This window comes from Corvus hawaiiensis, chromosome 5, assembly GCF_020740725.1.
Source record: "Corvus hawaiiensis isolate bCorHaw1 chromosome 5, bCorHaw1.pri.cur, whole genome shotgun sequence".
Taxonomy (NCBI): Eukaryota; Metazoa; Chordata; class Aves; order Passeriformes; family Corvidae; genus Corvus; species Corvus hawaiiensis.
Genome location: NC_063217.1, coordinates 28,792,721 through 28,812,411, shown reverse-complemented (window position 1 = coordinate 28,812,411; position 19,691 = coordinate 28,792,721). Strand labels below are relative to the sequence as shown.

The window sequence follows — 19,691 nt, the reverse complement described above, 5'->3', positions numbered from 1 at the left end:
GTGATTAAATATGACTGACCAGTTAAGTCTTGCTGAATGTACTTTTATTTTCTGACTTACAAAACAACAGGCTGTATAGTTCCATAATATATCATTTATGAGGGCCATGGTTAAAATAGAAGTTATAGTTTGGTAATTTCTCAATTCAGCCACAAAATGTGACTGTCTCTGTCTAGATCTATAAAGACTGGACAAGGCAGCCATAAAATATTGGACAAGATTTCATAAAGCTGTTGTAATTAGACGGAACCCTCTAGTTTCCTATCTTTCAGCTTTAATTATGCTAAAAGAAAAAAGAAACCACACCAAAATGCACTTTTTACTGCTAAAATGTGTTTACACATTAAAACTGACATAGATCATCTTCCAAGATGCACAGTGCCATCCTCTCCCCTCCTAATTCAGCTTTCCACAGATGCTCTGTACAAAGGACGTGTGATCTTCAAATACTGACTTTAAGGCATGACAAAATAGTCTTAAATTACGTACTAAAAATTATGTAATACAATCACTCACTTTACTAGAAAAAGATTTATATGCTGAAGGTATTGGGAAATAGGTAAATGACAGGGAAAACAATATAGGCTTGTGTTGGAAAGAAGTATGTTGGTATGTGTGTGACTCCAAAACACAAAGGAGAAGAAGTATGAAAAATATAAAAGGCACAGGCTCCCTGTTCTGTTTCACTTCCAAAACTATTTTTAAAATTCTGCACTGATCTGTATTTGTTTAATTTAAGATGCAAGAAAAGATTAGTAATCCACGAAAAATAAACCCACAGGAGAGGAGTACTTCTACTTTAAATAAATACAATATTTAAATAAATTCTATTGTCATAGGTTTCCCTGTATTCATAATTCTGATGTTGGTTAAAGTGTTTAAATATAGATATAGATTTAAAAAATCACCTGTCTTTTATGACAGCTTCTGTTCTCTTTCTGCCTCTTATGTGAGCATGAATTTCTGTTTGCTTATGATCACTCTTCTTCATTTTTCAGGCTGCCATGTATTTTCTTCACTCTGGAACTGATGGGATGCTGTCTTCTGAAGAAAATCTGCATTATATCCACAATCTCACATATTAATTCATTCCATCGTGTACATCGTGTAGTTGAAACCTTTTATAGGAATGCTACAGATGCATTTGTGTTAATCCTTTACTCCCTTAAGTTTCTTCCTATTCAATTTTGGAGAATGCTTCCAGGAGAACTAGATGAATCCCCAGATACTGTATTTCAAACTACATTCCATTTATCCAAGGTCAGGAAATGTGATGTAGGAAATAATTCTGCATTAACTGAAAGATGGGCTACTTATCCTGTTGGGTCTTTTCCATTTATAATTTAGCATATTCTCTGTGTCCTGTGGTGCAGCTGTGCTATGCTCACCACAAAGTGACAGTGTCCCTCAGACTTCCCATAGCACAACTAGGCAATTACACTTGGTAGTTGACATCTTATAGAGAACTGTAAGTGAACTGTGAAACTAAAGAGCCCCTAGATTAGGTCCACAAAGATCTTTTAAAGTGCTCTTCCTTTTGATAGTAACTGAAATAATTGACTTGGACAATGAATGTCCCTGTTTTTTCCATTCCTTTTGCTCAGTCTGATTGCTCAGTGAAGAATGTCTGAAATACTATGTTATCAGACAGAAGAAATGCCAGAGAGATTTTAATTGCATATTCTTCCACATAAAATGCAGGTTTGTGTCTTCCAATATAGTCTATCAAATGTTTATATAGCACAAGAATAAAAATGTATAAACTACCGGTAAAAGTCCATTAAATATGGTTGAACATTATAGTAACTTTTACCTGTCATCAGTTTCTAAAATGATACAGACAATTATTGGGCAAGAATTCAGTATACATGTACTTTATTTCAAAAGAATTTTCTGAAGTGCTCATTTTTAGAGCTCTATGTTTTTATTACAAGATGAATGATGAAAGCTTTTCCACCCAGAAAACATTTCCTTGTGCCTATTAAGCAAAGAATTTGTAAATATTATGGAAAACATTGTGACCTCAACAATCAATACGCAATTCAAACAAGACAATGTATCATAGATAGCAGTAGCATGAATTATATTTTCTATATTAGATGATTTTGTGGAAGCTGGATGTTGGGTAAATATTTCTTGTAGCTAATACTCAAATGTCACAGCATGCCTACTTGCACTGGATTATCCCAAAGACATTCTCAAAAGAGCAACTGTATCATGCAAACAATCACTAAAATTACAATCCTTCTCTCTAACAGTATTTAGGTGGCAAATTTAAGACTTAAGTCCTTAAAAATTCCAGAGGATTTGTGTTGCCCACATAAACTGCCCTCACAGCTGTCTTACTACAGTAATAATTACTAAGATCTTTGTTAGAACAAATGTAATTTACAATATATGACTAGAATAAATATCTAACTTCCAAATATTAAGTAACCGAAGGTATGGGCTTTCCTATATACACACAATAGGATAACATTTAAAAAGTAGAAAGCTGTACATTTTACAGGTTTTCAAATATATTCTCACTTACTTGATGTTATTTCAATTTTGAATCCAAACAACATTTACAGAAATGTTTTCAAGGGTGGGAGTTCACATGAAAGACAAAAGCTAAGTACAAGCCACAGTATAGCACAGTACCCTTGCACAACTATCCCGTTTTAGAGATGGCAGGTGCTGGTTAATCAGCCTCTGATTTACTAGGAGCTGACATCACTCAGCTCCAAGCCCACACCCAGTTTCGTCAACAGCCTGCCTTCCTGTACTCTCTTGGCTGCCAAAGGAGAAAGCTAATTTTCCCCTGCAGGACATTCTGATCAGAAGCTTCTCTGAATGAGCTTCTTTGGGTTGGCACTTCTTTATTGACTATGGGATGAACAGCCAGCTAATGTAGCTGACTGACACTGGGCAGGAACACTATGCTTCTTATCATTAAGATTGTTCTCTTCAGCTTCTGTTCAACACAGCTGCAACTTATCCTCTGTTTCTACTGTAGTATGCTGCTATCACAAGTCCAGATGTTACTTTTTGTGAGACATTCCAAACTAGACTCCACCCCCTGGTAAATGTAGCTCTAAGTACTAGTGTGCCTTTAAGCAGTGCACTGAATATGCTTACACTTAGCTAGAAACTAGTGAAAATAATTCTCGTAATTCTATGAATTTTGAAAAGTCTATTGCTTGCCTACAAAGTACCTTTAGTAGCCAACTACTACTGTTTACATAGTATTTTCTTATCTTTTGGTTCAGAGATAGAGACAATTTCTGTTCCCTAACCACGCCTGTTCATAAGCAATGAAGGGCAAGAAAGGAGACATTAATGACATGGAAGTTCTGAAAGGTCTGACAAATAAAGCGATGCTGCTTAAGAACATTTGTTTTCTAAGACAGTATCACAAATAACGTGAAGGCCAGAGGAAGTACTAAATGTTCTGTGGGAAAAATAGTATAGCTGCATAGGTGAAAAGTTGGTCCCGTGGTACCTGACTGCAGTACTCCTATCCATCAGGATGAGAATTGGATTCTTGTAGGGATGTAGGTGTGATCTCTTTAACGGAGCTCTGTGTTTCAACACATTTGGAAATAGAAATGTGCATCATTCTCATACAGAACTCAATTGATTCCTTTCTTTTTTCTACTTGCAGGATATAAACTAACTGTTAATGCTCCTAATGCTGTAAAAGTATTTTGAGTTATTAGTGAAAGATAATTTATACCTCCATGAACATATAAGCAAATGCTGAACTCTGCTTACATAAGCAATCACCACTGACCATGATAATTACTGGTTCTATGTTTCCAGTCTCTTGTATATATAAGTATTTGCTAGAGTGAAGACCTCCTAACATATATAAATGAATTATCAACTATTTATGTAAAAAGTATGCTCCACTTCTTACTTACGTGTAGCATTAAAAAGGAGACACTGCATATCACTTACTAACTTTTTGATCAGATGGTTTATGAAATGCTGGTCAGTGAAAGTCAACCAGTCACCTCAATGTTAGAAAACACATCTTTAGGACAAACGACAGAGGGAGAGACATAAAAGGCTGAAAGCATAGAAGCAAACCTTCATAACTACTACGAAATCTCTATTGCTGGATGACCAGATTGAATCATCATTTAGGTAGGTGTCATCAAAGTTGACAATCTTGAAGTCCTTCTTAAGGTACATCGCATTCAGGTTGCTTAGTGTTCGAGCAAAGGTGTATTTAGATGCACAACTATATGCTTCCATATTGTAGACTTTTTGGAAATGCATATCAAAATACGGATTATCCTAAAAAAAAAAATTGAGAGAGAATGAAAGTACTACACATATTACAGTGTTAGAATTGCAATTTGTTGTTCTCTGCCCAGCTACCTGCAGGGCTTTTCTCTGTATGATGGGCTCTAAAGGACTTCAAATACTTCTGCTCTTCATCTTAAAGGGTCTTTTAAAATTTTAAGAAGTAGCAGCTGTAACTCTTTGTCATTGGAGTTTTTCTGAGTAAAATTCTCCAAGTTTGGTCAAGCAATATGCTGTACTTTATTGGGATTGTACAGTCTTGTTTTGAACTGAATCAATCTGTTGTGTTGCCTAAAACAGTATATGAAAAGCTCTTGACTTGGACTATAACTGTCTATGACTGTGCGAGAAGAAGAATATTGATTGCCCTTCCTGCCTTAGTTGTATTTCTTAATGCTTTCTGGCTCTTTGACACAATTAATCCTACCAGCAGATAAATTATTTTAAATTCTATGGATATGAATACCTATTATGAATATTTATAGCAGTGTTAATTACCCCATGAGTTTGAGGTTCATTTAGGCTTTTCTTTAATCAAAAATGAGACAGATTTTGATCATCCCGGTTGTGAAAGGCCGAATCATTTCTGAAGACTGTTTTAGCACAACGCTTCAGAAGAAAGTTAAATTCATGCAGCAAGTGATAAGGAAATCCTCTGGCTTCCTTGTCTGGGGAAGAGACAGGAGTGTCTCCAGAAGATAGTTAACTTGGAGAAGGGATGTAAAGGCTTATTAGTTTTGTCTTTTTTTCCCCCCTCGGGCCTAAACTGCTAAGAGCTCACAGGGTGAAGGGGTACTCTGGAGCTGAGTTCACCCACCCTGTCTCCTGCATTCCTAGTTTTGACCTTGAGGGCTATGTGCACAGGACAGCGCGAGAAAAACCCCAGTTTGTCATTTTCCTTGAAACAAGGCTCTGAAACATTTCTCATGGACTCTTGGTTTCTCTTTCAAGTGAACATAAAATAGAGTTCAGATTACATATTCTAGTGAAAACACTTTCAAAGGGAATAAAAGTACTTCTGGACTACATTTATTATACAGAGACAGCTATTAAAACATCTTATCATACATGCAGTAAGATACTATCCTCAACATATTCTTCTAGCTTTTGTAGAATAGGATTTAATTCTAGTTTTGGTGTTGTTCCGTATTGCACTACTGCAGCCTCATTTTACCCTCTGAAATTGTATCTGAGAGATCAGTGCTTTTTTAGCAGCAAGGTAAGCCAGATCTAGCCAAAGCTGTTTCATATTTACACACACAAATAGGCAAATACTGAATTGATGCAAGTAATGTGAGATTAAGCTATGTGGAAGACACAATTTTGTGAGCTATCATGCACTTGCATGATATTTTATAGATTGATTTTGTCACATAGAGAACAGGTTCATACATTCAAATGAAAGGGTCACAGTCTCCATAAAATTTTTAAATGAAATTTTGTTTTCAGATACACTCTAAAATCTATTACGTTAACTGCAGTTTAGACTGGAAGCTGCAGATGGAGAACTTTTATTAGCAGATAGGATGACCAATTTAGAAAACACCCAGCTTCTGCCTCAGGTCTCAACCAGAGAGATGAAGACTATTATAATAAACAAATCAACAAAAATATCTTGCCTTCCTCTTCCCCTGCAACAGTGCAATGTGATGTGGAGACTCTCACATGCAATAAAGCCAAAATTCCTCGGTAGCATAACTTTATTTTTCTGATAATGCATTTTAATACTCGTATCCCAAATCGCAAAAGAAGAAAATTATTCTCTATGTACATAATGCATAATGTAACACTTACAGTATCTGCTTCTTTTCCGTCAATCATCTCCAGATCTTTCAAAAACCACTTTTCAACTATTTCATATTTCTCCTCTCGGTCCACTCGCCAGTGTTTAACCATACATATTTCTACTTCTTTACTTTTATTTACTGCAAGAAAAAAAATAGTTTAGATATGCAAGCAAGTACTTCCTAAAGTTATGATGATACTGGACTTGATAGTTTTATTTTGCCTAGGTAGTAGGAATAGTGCAATGTTGTCAGTCATGACAACAGAAAGAAACCAATCAGCTTTAGGTAGATTTATGATTTACCTTACCCACCCTGTGAAGAGGGAGTCTTGTCTGTTCAAAAGCCTTTCATGTGAATTCACTAGCAGTGCAATGAAAGCCTCATTCTGGCACTGGGTCTGCATTATCCTACTTACTTCAAGAGGGAGTCTTTTTGATGTGCTACAGTTAGAAGATTGCAAAACTTCTGCCAAGGTTCTGTATTAGCATGACTTGTGCTCTATTTTCCATTCTTCGAAGGAAGTTCTCTTATGAAGCCATTACTTTTTAAAAGCAAAACTCTTATTTCCCTATATAATATGTAATTAGGCCACTTAATGAAATTAACATTGAAAATTTTCTTCAGGCTTCCAGTTGTCCAGTGCTAAATTTATAGAAATTACTATTTTCCAACTTAGGCAGGAAACAAGATTAAAAAGAAAATGAAGATGCTTTTTGCAATAACTACCATTATTAATTGATTACCTTGAGTGCTGAGTAGGAGACTGGATTTCTGTAACAGACAATTATGAGTGTGAAAACTACCAGAGCCTGAACAATCTCCTTCACATCCAGTTGCTGATAGCTGCAGGGCAGGCAACATTCCCAAGCTATCTGGTAGCCCAAGTTATGGTCAAGAAGTCACCTACATCTGGCAGGAGCATTTTGACACCATAGCATGAGGCTAGGAACACGGGAGCAAAATTCTTTTATTTCTAAATACTACCCTGTTTTGAAACTTTGTTGGTTTTACCTTCCTTCTGTTAAAACATCTCTTACTTTTCACCTTCTTATAAGAAAATGGTTAAGTAACAACAAAGTATATATGTAAGGCATATGTGGTTTTTTCTATTGCAAAGAAAAACAGTGGAAAAATATATTAATTGATCATAATTTCTCTCAGCCTATAGCTTCCCTGCCTGGGAAGTACAAATTACTTTTTTTTTTTTCCTAGTCCTATCAATCATAGTTGCTCAGTCATTTTTAACCAAAAGACCACTACTGTGTTATCTTCTATGGAGAAATTACAATGGTTTTCATTTGCAAGCAAATCTAGCAGAGTAATCTTAGGAAGTTCTCTTCATACTTTCAGTTTCACCCCTTTTGTTTGTTGGTTTGCTAGCTTGTAAGGGAATATGTTGTCTCCCTCGGAGTTATAACAAAAGGAAGCAAGCCCAAGCCCCAAGTCCTCTCAAAAATACAAAGGGATGTTGTAGGGGCCCCCAGGACCCCACACGGCCACTGCTCTACCCCTCCGACAACAGAAATCCTGTGACGTAAGGACAGAGCACAGATGTAAGGCATAATGAACCTAGTGGTGAAACTTAGGTGTGCTATTTTCAGTTAAGAAAAAAAAAATTCATTTTCCTGCATTTTACATTCTGCTTGATCTTGCTCTCAGCTAAAAGAGCCAAAGAGAATTTTTTTTTTATATAGAGCATGAGTTCAGATCTACCATGTCATTCTATTAAGCTCTAAAAGCTTTGCTCGAGGAGGGTACAGCTATAGCAATACCTTCATAGAGCACAAAGTATTTCCTAAGGACTTTCATGGACTAAACACCTTTTTCAGTGTCTGTAGGACAATAAAATGTTATCCCCACCATTCTTTCTTGGGTATACCAATACCGGATTGTGATAACCCCTGAACGGGGTTGCATTTCAGCTCTACATTCTTCTAGGGTTTATAATCTGTTTCATGAAAGAATACTGTTGCCTTCATGCAAGGACTGGGACTTGCTACTGTGAAAAGGAAAGGAAATAGTGTTGCCCATATGGCACAAAAATAAGATGGTTCAGTTACCCACACCAGGATTTTGTTGTAACACACATTTCAAAAGGCATAGACCACTGAAGTTTTGCCTATAATTTGACTGGGGTTTTGTTGGTTGGTTGGGGTTTTTTGTTTGGTTTTTTTTTCCTGTTTTTTTGTTGTGGTAATTTGAAATCAACAGAAATACACAGAGGTTGCATTGCAGGGATAAGATTTTAGATAATGTGTTTTGATCCTACAGAATCACTGCAGAGCACAGTATTTGCTGGCAGCTGGAAGCAACCCATCTTTCAGAATCAGATTTCCACTCTACTCACCACTTACTCGACTGTGCCTGAGTATATTAAGAGAGTTTAATATTAGATATGGGAGAGATCCTACTCTTAGTACTCTACGTGAATTTTCCTTTATATCTTTAGATACTTCCAAACAGTAAATCTGATTAGAGGCTTTCTTTAATGGTTTGTTCTCCTCTACCTGAAAGAGAAATTTTTAGTAAAGATTTTAAAGGTGCATGATGTTATTTCTCCTTTTTGGATGTTTCACAACAGTGAACTGCTTATAGATCTACCACATGCAACTAATCATACTTCTACTGGACAGTTTCATAAACTATGAATGAGATTGGTATTTCTGTATGTTTAGAAGCCCTATGATATTCAGGAATTAATTCCTTAAAATTGTTCTTATAGTTCTAAAATACAAAGCCTGTTCTACCAAAATTATAGGAGTACAGGGAACATAGCTGGGTCAGGGTTTCCAATAATCTGCAAAACAACTCATGTATTCTAAGGACTTCAGATATTTAGAAAGATAATGAACATAGAATATTGGATGCCAACCCAATCTATGTCTGAAGCACACAGATTATTTCTACCTGTTATATGTATTTTGAACCTGAAGAGGAAACAGACTGAAAGAATCATTCACTTCAACCTAACTACTTACAGATGACATTTCTCTTTTTACTATCTTCCAGTGGTTTGAAATAATAATAATTTAAAAACCCCAACAAGCCAGCTTTTCTGAAACCTTGATCTAAAACCCCTATGAAACAGATTATTCACTTGAAAAGAAATTTAGAAAGTAGCCAGATAATTACCACTTAAAGCAATCTTGTTTTACTCGAAGTTTGTGCTAATTACTCACTCCAATGTGTATTTATTTAAACCAAAATTTGTTGTTCAAAATGTCATAGAGACAATATGCAGGACATTAGACAAAGACGAGGGATAGTGCAAAAAAGTACAAATGTTTCCTGCAATGTTAATGCATTGTTACACTTTTCTATGGAAAACCTGATTAGAACTACAGGGTTTGCTCTTTTCAGAGCAGTTCAGGCGCTCACAGCACTGCCACGGCCAGAGCATTGCCCGCAGCTGCTGGGCAGATGTCGTGTTCCTCCGCTAGTGTCAAAACTGGAGCCGGTGTGAATCAGAAATCGGAGACCGCCGTTTCGGGGGCTGCTGGCGGAGCGGGAGCAGCGAGCCGGGCTCCGTGCCCTGCCGAGGAGCGGCGGAGCGGGACGGGCCGGCAGCCGCCCCGCGCCGAGGCGCTGCTCCGCTCCGGCCCGGGGGACGCTGAGCCCCGGCCCGCTCCCTCGCATCCCCCCGCTCCCACCCGCGCCCGCCTCCCCTGGCAGAGCCGCTGGAGCCCGGCCCCGCCCGGCGGCTTCCCCGTACCTGCGGCGCACAGGTAGTAGCGCTGGGCGCCCGCGCCCTCCACCTCGATGAACTCGTGCAGCCTCTGCCGCCGGGGTCCGAACAGCCTCTTCTCCAGGTCCTCCTTCACCAGCGAGGACATCGCACCCGCGGAGCTGCTCAGCGCCGGGCGCCGGCCCCCCGCGCCCCGCAGCCGCCACGGGGCACCGCGGCGGAGGCTGCGCCCCGGCCGCACGGGGCCGCGGGGCGCGGGGGAGGCATGGTCGACACCGACCCGCTCCCTCCCGGCCACTTCCCCCCGCCCCCGGGCAGCCGCCTAAAAGCCCCGGCGCCGGGAGAGGCCGGGCCGCGGCTCCCCCCGCCCCGCCCCGCGCCCTCCCGCCCGCGCTCCGTGCGCCAGCGGGGCGCTCCCGGCGCAGGGACCGGACCGGCTGCGCGGCCCCGCCGCCGTCGGAGCCAAGTCCCGGAGGTGCCGTCGGGGCTCCCGCCCGGGCTGTCCCCCGGCCGACGGGAGGAGAGAGCGAGCGGGGAAGGATGCAAAGTAATCACACTAGAGGCGATTTACCAAAAAAGAGAGAGCTGTCAACGCAATTCTTTTCATCAGTAGATGAAAGAGCTGAGAATTTATAAAGGATTAGATAGCCTTATGGCTGTCACCACTGTTCCTCCAGTAATAGCTTTTTGGCTATTAATAGTGTTAAGGAGAAAATTATCTTATGCTACTCCTTATAAACGGAAAGTGAACTCACCTCTGGAGGAGTCGTCAGAGGGCAGGTGCAGCCTGGGCGCTATCCCCAGAATGGTGCTCTCTTACACATATGAGAGCTCTTTCATATCAGAGATGAGTGTATTTGCAGAAATTTTGGTTGTTTCTGCCACTCTGCAGATGTGAGGGTAAAGTTCCTGGAGTTGGGTGCTCTTCTAATTCCAGTATCCATGGCAGCCTGTGTTAGAGTTCTGCCCTTTGGACTCGTTTCTGGCTGCTTATAAAAGTTTGGATATTCTCTTCTAATTCTTATCCTCAAGCTTAGTATATCTGAATACCTTACTGAGTTTTTCATTCTTAACGATCTCAATGCAAAATGGAAAGAATTGTACCTTGGAATGAAACTGAGTGCTAAAGTGAAGACAACATTTGGAATCTGAGGATTTTTTAAAAATTGGCAATATTAGAATTATTTCGTGACAGAGGTCTACATGGTGCTTTGGTGATGTGAAATGAAATGGAACCAAGTTAATATGACATAAAATTAGGGAGAATCATCCTCTGCTATAGGAACTAAGCATATTGGGTTGACAAGTGGGAAAGGATTGAAAAGAAACTAGGTTTTGATTTTTTATGCTTTCTTTTGGTCCCATGTGTTTGGAAACACAGTTGTGATTTTTAGATGTATAGATTAATTTCCATGTCTGATTTGGGACAGTAAAGTTACTCTAAGCTTCAGGTTTTATAAGTACGGGGCTTAGGGACACATTTAATCTGTTACCTTTATAGTCTTATTTTAGGAAACAAGCAAGATGCTCATTTCCAAATCGAGACATCTGCATATCAGGATAATGCCTTTTTATGGAGACTGTCCAGAGGATATCTGAGGCACAGGGATGCCCAGGTTCCTGCCCACTCTGGGGATTTGGTCATGCCTTGAATATGGGACTGGTATACAAACAGGCTTGCACTTCACTGTCCGTCTCTGTCGGCCAGACCTTAGCAGAATTGCCAAGGCTTCAGTTCATCACCACCAGTGTTACTAGTGCCATGGCTGGAGGTTTCAGTGCTCATACTCAGTGCCAGACTCCTCATTAGGAAGCTGATTTTGGCTCCGCCAATGTGTAGCTCATGTTGCATCTCAGATTCTTCAATATTTTTTTTCAGTTCTGGAGCAACCAAAGTACAGACAAAAATACCTTCCAAAAAATACTTGCAGCTCTGGAAGAATTTTCAATCAGTTTTTCCCTTGTTAAAGGTTCTGCTGGTAACAGAGAAACTACCTAGATGGCAAGTGCAGCATCACTGGCATCTTGGAAGTGATGGAGCTAAGACAGAAGTGGTGCATAGATCTGATCTCTTTAAATAAGATTTCCATTTTTCACAGTTTGATCATGCTGTAAGTTTCCACAAGAGTGTTTTGAGTCTTGATATATTAATATTCTTCTGCAATATCCTTTATTGTATTCTCAAATGCTGCATTAAACAACCCCTCTGAGTATATAGGTAGAAAGGTGCAATAATGATTTTAATGGGTAATGTTTCAACAGGAAACATAAAAATTTGTAATTCACTATTGCTCTTGATACTGTCAATTCTTTATTCACGCATCCTCTGTTACAACACAGTAGATTTCAGATGCACCTTAGCTGCAATAGTGTAAGCCCAGTTCCCAGCAGTCTGGAAGGCAACAGCTGGGCTATAACTCACGTGGCCAACAAGGATACACATGGACCAGGATCAACTTATCAACTGAGACCCAACATCCCAGCCAGCCATCACTTCCTGAGATAATACCACACCTGAATGAGGGTCTTATAGACATAAATCAGAACAAACTGAACTAAGTGTTACAAGGGCCGCAAAGAAATTTGCATCCAAATTTAACTGGGGTTGGCATGTAACTGTCCAGATAGATGAATTAGAGATGATTGTAAAAGCCACACGACCCTTAACCCAGCCAGAGGTGTACAAAGGGAGAAGTAGTCAATAAGGAAGTGTCTTACACCTTTCTGCTAAATATTAATTACTTCTGTACCTTTTTTCCCCATCTTTCCCCCACAATTTTTTCCCACATCCAAGTAGAGTTTTCTTTACTGTACCCAGAATATTAACTTCAACAGATGTAGCAACAGGTCCTAAAAGGATAAATCTCTTTAATCTTTATTGTTTCTCAGTCACACTGTTATGGTAAAAATCTATTTACCAGCTTTAGAAACAATATTTATGATGGGTCCCACAACTTCTTTCTGCCCACTGGATCTACCAGTGGGCATTAGTATACGCATGTAACTTGATTATTTGAGGCTTGATCCAAAATGCAGTAAGTCAATAGCAAAATCGTCTTTAATTGTGGTGGGCTTAAGTGTAGTCATTACTGGCACAGTAGAATAGCTCCTGTGTTTAGGTGGGACTTCACTGTCATCTGCATGTTGAAGCCCTCCAGAAGATGTACATTTGATCTTTCTCTCAGCTCCTGGCACACCCTTACAAAGTAGTGTTTGCTGGAAACATCTTTCCCGTTGCTCCTTGTTTGACAATGTCATGAAATAATGAAAAGGAAAATACAACATGAAGAATAATTTCTCAAAGCTGCAAAGAATCCCTATAGACTGAAAAATATAATTTATAATAGGCTTTACTTTCCAATAGCTGCTGTTTCTCTTTGAGGTTTCAGCCGGGTATGGTTTTCTCTCTTAACAATTAGTTTATTATCTGTAAATATTCTTCACGACTTGGAGTCTCCAGACCACTTTTTCAACATCATAGATGAGATTTTAGAGTGTTAACTAGAAGCTGTGAATGACATTCTACAGTGACCTAGCTGTACAGAGTACTTTCCAAAGCTGACTTCAGAAAACTAATTCTGAACAATCGTCATTTTTTCCCTGTGATTTACTAATGATTCACTTTTCTCAGGTCTCTTTCCCCACTGACATTTATAGATGATCTGGCTCCTAATTATGACTAGTTATTCCCATGTTTTTGTAGCTGTGCCAATAAACTTAGATCTCTGTGCAGTGAAGCATAAACCTAACTAAGTTGTCCTGAAAGCTCTTTGAAGCAGCACAGATAGCAGTGTTTCATGCAGAAGTGCTATTCAGAAAACAACAGCTTGAGACACTCAGTTTGAAAATAGAAGCATAGAAATACATGGAGTAGAAGACATCAGTTGGTTAAAATGTTCTTGCAGAACTGCTTTTCTCCTGAGTGTTTGGGGGGGGGTCATTGAAAGAGTCTAGTTTCAACACCAGGGTATTTGGGTGCTCAAACAGACAGTGACTCAAGATTTCATCAGTTCTGGTAAAGAACTCTAAACTCCAAGTGTGGCTGATGTCTTTAATGGCATGATGTAATTATTTGATCTTAAAAAGCAGTACCGTACACTTTTCTTGGAAGAAATAAGGTAAAAGATTTTATTCTTGATTTTATTCAAATGTAGCTCAAATTCCTCAAGTTTTCTTTGACTTTATACTGGTTTATCATTTTCAAAATATAGTCATGAGTGTCATTGAGATAAATGGTCCCATACCACACCAACATCCAACCCAAAATTTTCCTTTCAATAGAAAATACACACATGTTCTTCACAGAATAGTAACCAGATGCTGTTTCATGGATGGAGTTAGAAAGCGTATTTTGAAACATAGCACAAAACAAGAAGTAACCAATTCTTCTATGAAGAATTTACGCATGTTGAATTTTACAATACATCTATGAACTAAAAATTAAGGGTGTAAGTAAATTAACTTAAATAATAAGACTTTCAGTTCCTGTTCTGCAGAGCATCTAATAACACTTTGATGGATTGGAGCCACATTTGATTAACAGCATGAAATCCTGGCAGGATGGATTCAGCACTTTGTTATTCAAATATAACCCATTCAATATTATACAGTTTTCTTTGTGGAGGTAAAACTATAAAGATAGGAATAAAGTTTGGAAAAAAAAAAAAAAGTCAAGTTAAATCCTATGAGTTTCTACGCATACAAATGACCATTAATCTTCTGACAGCTGAAAGCTTTTGAAATTTTAGCTCAGAATTTTGACAGCTGTGTTTAAAACAGTACTTCTTGGTGACATGTTTTCTAAAAATACAGAGAAGAACACGTAGTAGTGAGTTACATTGATCAAGAAGTTAAGAAGTATCTTGATAATACATTAGAAGTAAATTAGGTTGTGATATCAACCAATCAAAGTGCCTTTTTATGTTCTCATTTTCTTGTAAATTTTTTAATAAATGGATTTTTTCTTCCAGAGTTACCCAGAGCAACTTTAACAGAAATTCTGTCAAAAGCCTCTTTATACTTTTTAAAAAAAAACTACATCTGTAGTTGCAAGTAATAAATTTCATTTGTCTTGGCACAAGAAACATTCTCTTCCCTCATGAAAATTGAACATTATTATTAATGTAGATAGTCAATTACTTCAGATTAATGTGTATTTATATTTTAAATCAATACATCAACGTGATGCAAAGCACTCTTAAAACACTATAAACTTCTGATGGATATCTAATCCATTTTTTAAAAATTCATAGAGTCGGGAATCTATACAACTGCGTAATTTGTATGGATATTGTATTTAGGGCATGAGCGCATAGTTGACAGTTGTGTGGCTTAAAATATGTTTTATTCTGTATAGATCTTTGTAAGTTCTTATCCGGCCAGTTACTCAAAAAGTCAAATACATTAAGAGAAGAAATAAAATACAAAAATGTTGAAAGTAAATTTAACTCGTCATGGGAAAATGTTGATAAGGGAATGGTGGACACATCTCCAAATGCTTTCAAAGGTGGCTGCTGTTGTCAAAAAGCTCAAATGGTCAATTATAAAGTACAGAATTCAGTACAAGGATAATTACCACAAATGTAATGACCCAGCATTTGCAAATTGTGTGATCTGACTTTAAACAAGTTTCTACCTTCCTCTTCCTGGAGTGCTGAATTGAAGCCAAATGGTTATTCTGCATCGTCCAGTTTAGTGGAGTCCTGCACATGGAAGAAACTACTCGCAGATGAAAGCATTCACAGGACTAGTAGATCATTTACCTTTCTCACAGCAGCATCAACTTGATCTAGCTTGTTGATCTGGTCTGCTCCTAATCTGAGCCACAACTTCTGTAGTGGTCATAAAGTCTCATTTCTTGCATACCAAACTGTAGCACTTAAAGATTTCTAACCCTCTGTTTGTTTTACCCAGCAGGTGCTCTTGGAACTCTCTGGGTACATAGATTAAGAAAGATTTGATGCAGGGCATATGAAAAACAGAGTAGGTGTCCAGAGCAAACGTCTTCTTTTTCGGACTTGATAACTCCTTAACATTTGGTGTGGAAAACTTGGATTCATTATGGTTTTTTTCTTGGTCTTCATTCAATTCTTACATTTCACTGAAGAACTGGAAATAAAAAATTAAAATTACATATTGGTGTAAGATGAATAAAATAAAACTACAGGGTGATTCGTAATTTTTTCTTGTCTGAAATTTGAGTTAGAACTAGAGAATATTGCATAATGATGGAAAAGAGTGTGCATCAGGCCTCAGTTCACAAGCTGGATTGCACTTAACATCATCAGTTTCCCATTGCCTTCTTGTCATAGGAAAAGGTCTTGACCGTCTAAGTGATGCTTTTCAGAAGCTCTTGTTGCACATATGGTTAGTATTTTCCTGTAATTGCATTTCTTAGCCTCCCTTTTCTCTCCTTTTTGTAGACAGACATATAATATATGTAGTCTATTAGTAAAGTCTATTAGCATCTGAGTAAAGGACGGGGTGAAGACAAAGTAAGATCTGTGGAAGTGTAGACCAGGAGCCTGCACCTAGTTTGGCATGGCTGATCTCTGCCCTTGAGTGGACACTGCTGATGGCACTGACCCAAATCGGCCAACAGCGCATGGACGGTCTGGGACTGTATAATTAGAAAATTATCAGTCTTGTCCACTGAAAGATCTGTTCCACTTCCAGCATTTGCTGTGTGAAGTAGATCTGTATAATTATTATTGTTAATTCTATTAATTTGTTTTATTAATCTTTTCTCCAAACGTATTTTATACTGCAGTTGCAAAAGGTGCTGCAGTTGACGAGACACAGAATTTCAGAGAGATTTGGCCTTCAGGAACCACTCCAAGGAGCTAGGGTCACAGCTCTAATTTCTTTGGCAAAGACCTTTGAAACCGTTTGTTTTTTGCTAAGAGCTGTCTTTAAAAACCCCAGCCAGCTAGTTTCATCTAGGATCAACATGGAAGTTGTCAATTGTGCTGTAAATACTTGTCTTCCACTGAACAAGTGCATCTTTATTGATTAAAATTAGAAAACGCTCACAGATAAGGCCATCTTTTGTGTAAGAAGCTTGAAATTCCTGTTTGGTCATTAAATAATTATCTCAGTCTCTAGTCTTTATTTTAAGTATATTCAAGTTGTTATAGATGGATGCATACTTGTTTGCCTTATTAGTCTGAACAACTGTGTCAGGTTTTCTAGCACAAGACTCATTTGATGCTTTATTTTAACTTATTCAAATTCAGTTCCTTAATATAGTTGCTAATATCACTTTTGTTTCTTGCTTAAAGCCAGTCACACAGAACAATACCTGCAAAGTCCTTTTTTATGTTGCAGACTTTCCATGTGTGGTTAATTCAAGTGGTCCCCATCCAGCTACTGGAGAATGAAAGTTTGAAAAGGTTCTGTGCTTTTCCACTCACTCATTTGTACACTGAATACTGAAATAAGCATAGGCTTATATTGATTATACTGTCAATGCTACTGTGCTACAGAAGTGCAAAGACACCTTTACTTCTATCACAAGCAGTATGTGCTGAAAGAATCTAGATTGATGGGAAAATCTTTACTAAACACCAGTTTATATGGCTTTTTTGAATTAGCTGTTATGTAAACAATATTTCAGGGGAATTACTAGTGGTCTCTGAAGTTGAAAATAGGCTGTGCAAAGTGCCACAGCAAAATATTATATGAAAATTGTAAATAAATGGCCAATATTTTATTGTATAAAAAAAACCGGATTGAATCCTGAAGCAGTAGTGTGAAGTTTGCACACTGAGACCGTGTGGGTGATTGATAGAGAAGTCTGGCAAAACTTATATCCACAATGCATTAAACACACAAATAAAATTTTTCTACTACTTCACCTGTAGGAACTCAAAATTGTTCAATTATTTTTGCCTTTAAAAATGTTTTCACGTTAGAATAACAGAAAAAAAAGAATAAACAATATCTTTCATTCCAGCATAGTACTTCTGGAACAGACAGAAGCAGTTTCCATGAAAAAAAAAGCATTGCTTTACATTGGTGATAAAGTATAAAATACCCATTGTGTTGTTTTGATGAGAAGATTCATTCAATTGCACTGTTCAGTGAATCCAGCTAGAGACTGTTGATTTTATTTTCATATTTTGGTAAATTTTTCCAATAGCCTGGAAACAGTACCGAATAAAAGTATCAAATACATCCGTCCTCCCACCCCAATGATTCAAGCATAGTGCAACAGGTTAATGAATTTTCATTATGTTTGCCAAACATAAAAATATTTCAGAATCAAGCCCTTTTACTGAACTAATTAAATAATTAATTTATTCTGCAACTAATTAAACCTGGTTTCCAAAGAATTTCTGCCTACTGCCCGGTTGATTTTGTAGCAGAGTTGCACTATGGCTGTAGGAGACCTACTCCCTGCTTGGACATCAGACCAAGCTGGTGAGGCCTGCTGTGAATCCCTAACCACAGAAGAAGTTTTGATCATAATTAATGTCTTATTGGACACCAGAGAATCCACGTCACCCTTGTTTCAGTTTCTTCTGGAGTGAGGGCCCTGATAGAGCACGGACTCCTGCTGAAGCACATACTGATCTGGGTGTGCTCTCTCTTGTGTGGCTTTTTAAATGTCTGTCAGTAACATTAACCAAGAGATGGGGGAATTGGGTGTGTGGCAATAATGGTTGCATGCACTTGCATGTGTGCCTTTTGTACAACTGCCTTTTGTAAAAATGTTTTCTAGGCTAGAATGTTGCAGATGATTATGATGGTTTAAATTATAAATGTACATTTTAAATAATGTACACATAGCAACACATGTGCCACTGTTTTCCTTGGTGTATACTGTTTTTTCATTGCTTTGCTTTGCTCCTCTCCTCTCCAGCTGCTTACCCTTGAAGCAAATGAATAATCTCATTGGATTAACTGTTCTCATTTAAAACAAAGATCATACATAAATATGTTTTGAAGTATTTTTCTTTCATTCAAGTAATAACTTTTTGTACTTTTGTTTTTACTAGATACATTGACAGGAGTGCCCTGAGCAGTGTTCAGCTTAGGCTGTCTCATGTTGGAAGAACTCTGTTACTCAAAGCCAGTGATTATTTTACAGATAACCTGGTTAATATTTTTGTTGTCTATTTATTCTCCATAGTAAGAGTACACAGGAAGAGTAGCTCTGATACCAAGAAGATAAAGCAGTCATACGAAGCCAAAAGGGAGATTTTCCCTGCTTCTAAATATCCTGCCTTGACTCTCGAGTAGTGGTACAGAAAGTGGAGTATTGGTACAGAAAGAATCCAAGCTGGACCCATGCAAGTGGTCTTTCCCAAACTCAGCTAGGTTCTGGTAATCAGTGCCTTAGCGGCATTCTAACCCTGAGATTGTGTTCAGTCCATTATGTTTAGTAAACATCAGTAGACCAATCTTCTATGAAATTATCTAACTTATTTTTTAAATTATTTATACTTTTGTCCTCCTTAGCATCCTTTGGCAGTGTGTTCCATAATTCTGTTAATATGTTGGATAAAAAAATGTATTCCTTTTTTTTTTCATTTTAAACCTACTATCTGAAAATATCTTTGGACATCTCATGCTTGTTTTTTAAGAAGTGAAGGGTTACTTTCTGTTTTCAAATGGTTTGTGATTTTGTAGCTTATATCATATCCTTGCTCTTAGTCATTTAATTTGCAAACTGGATGACCCTAAGCTGTTTACACTCTCCTTATATCTCTGATCAGTCTTCCTACATTTGCCTCAAGCTTTTTCTTGTTCTATTGTTGAAGAGTACCTCACTGTCGAATGTAGCAGCCCATCAAAATGACACCTATTTGTCACTCCCTGTCAGCTCTAGATTTGGCCAACCTGAAAAAGTTTGTATTCTTAATAAACTTTGTTACCTCATTATTTACTACCTTTTTTTCCAGTTTGCTTGTCTATATATTGGG

The 19,691-nt window shown here is 38.1% G+C and overlaps 1 protein-coding gene across 1 annotated transcript; it reads right to left on the bottom strand.

Annotated features, from left to right (window-relative positions):
- Positions 1–1,858: 1,858 nt before the first annotated feature.
- On the bottom strand, positions 1,859–9,977 carry EXOC1L (exocyst complex component 1 like). Its single transcript, XM_048305228.1, has 3 exons — positions 9,793–9,977; positions 6,088–6,218; positions 1,859–4,284 (listed from the first exon to the last, which is right to left on the bottom strand). The coding sequence occupies exons 1-3, from the start codon at positions 9,911–9,913 to the stop codon at positions 4,021–4,023; spliced, it is 516 nt and encodes a 171-aa protein (XP_048161185.1). The 5' UTR covers positions 9,914–9,977; the 3' UTR covers positions 1,859–4,020.
- Positions 9,978–19,691: the final 9,714 nt, after the last annotated feature.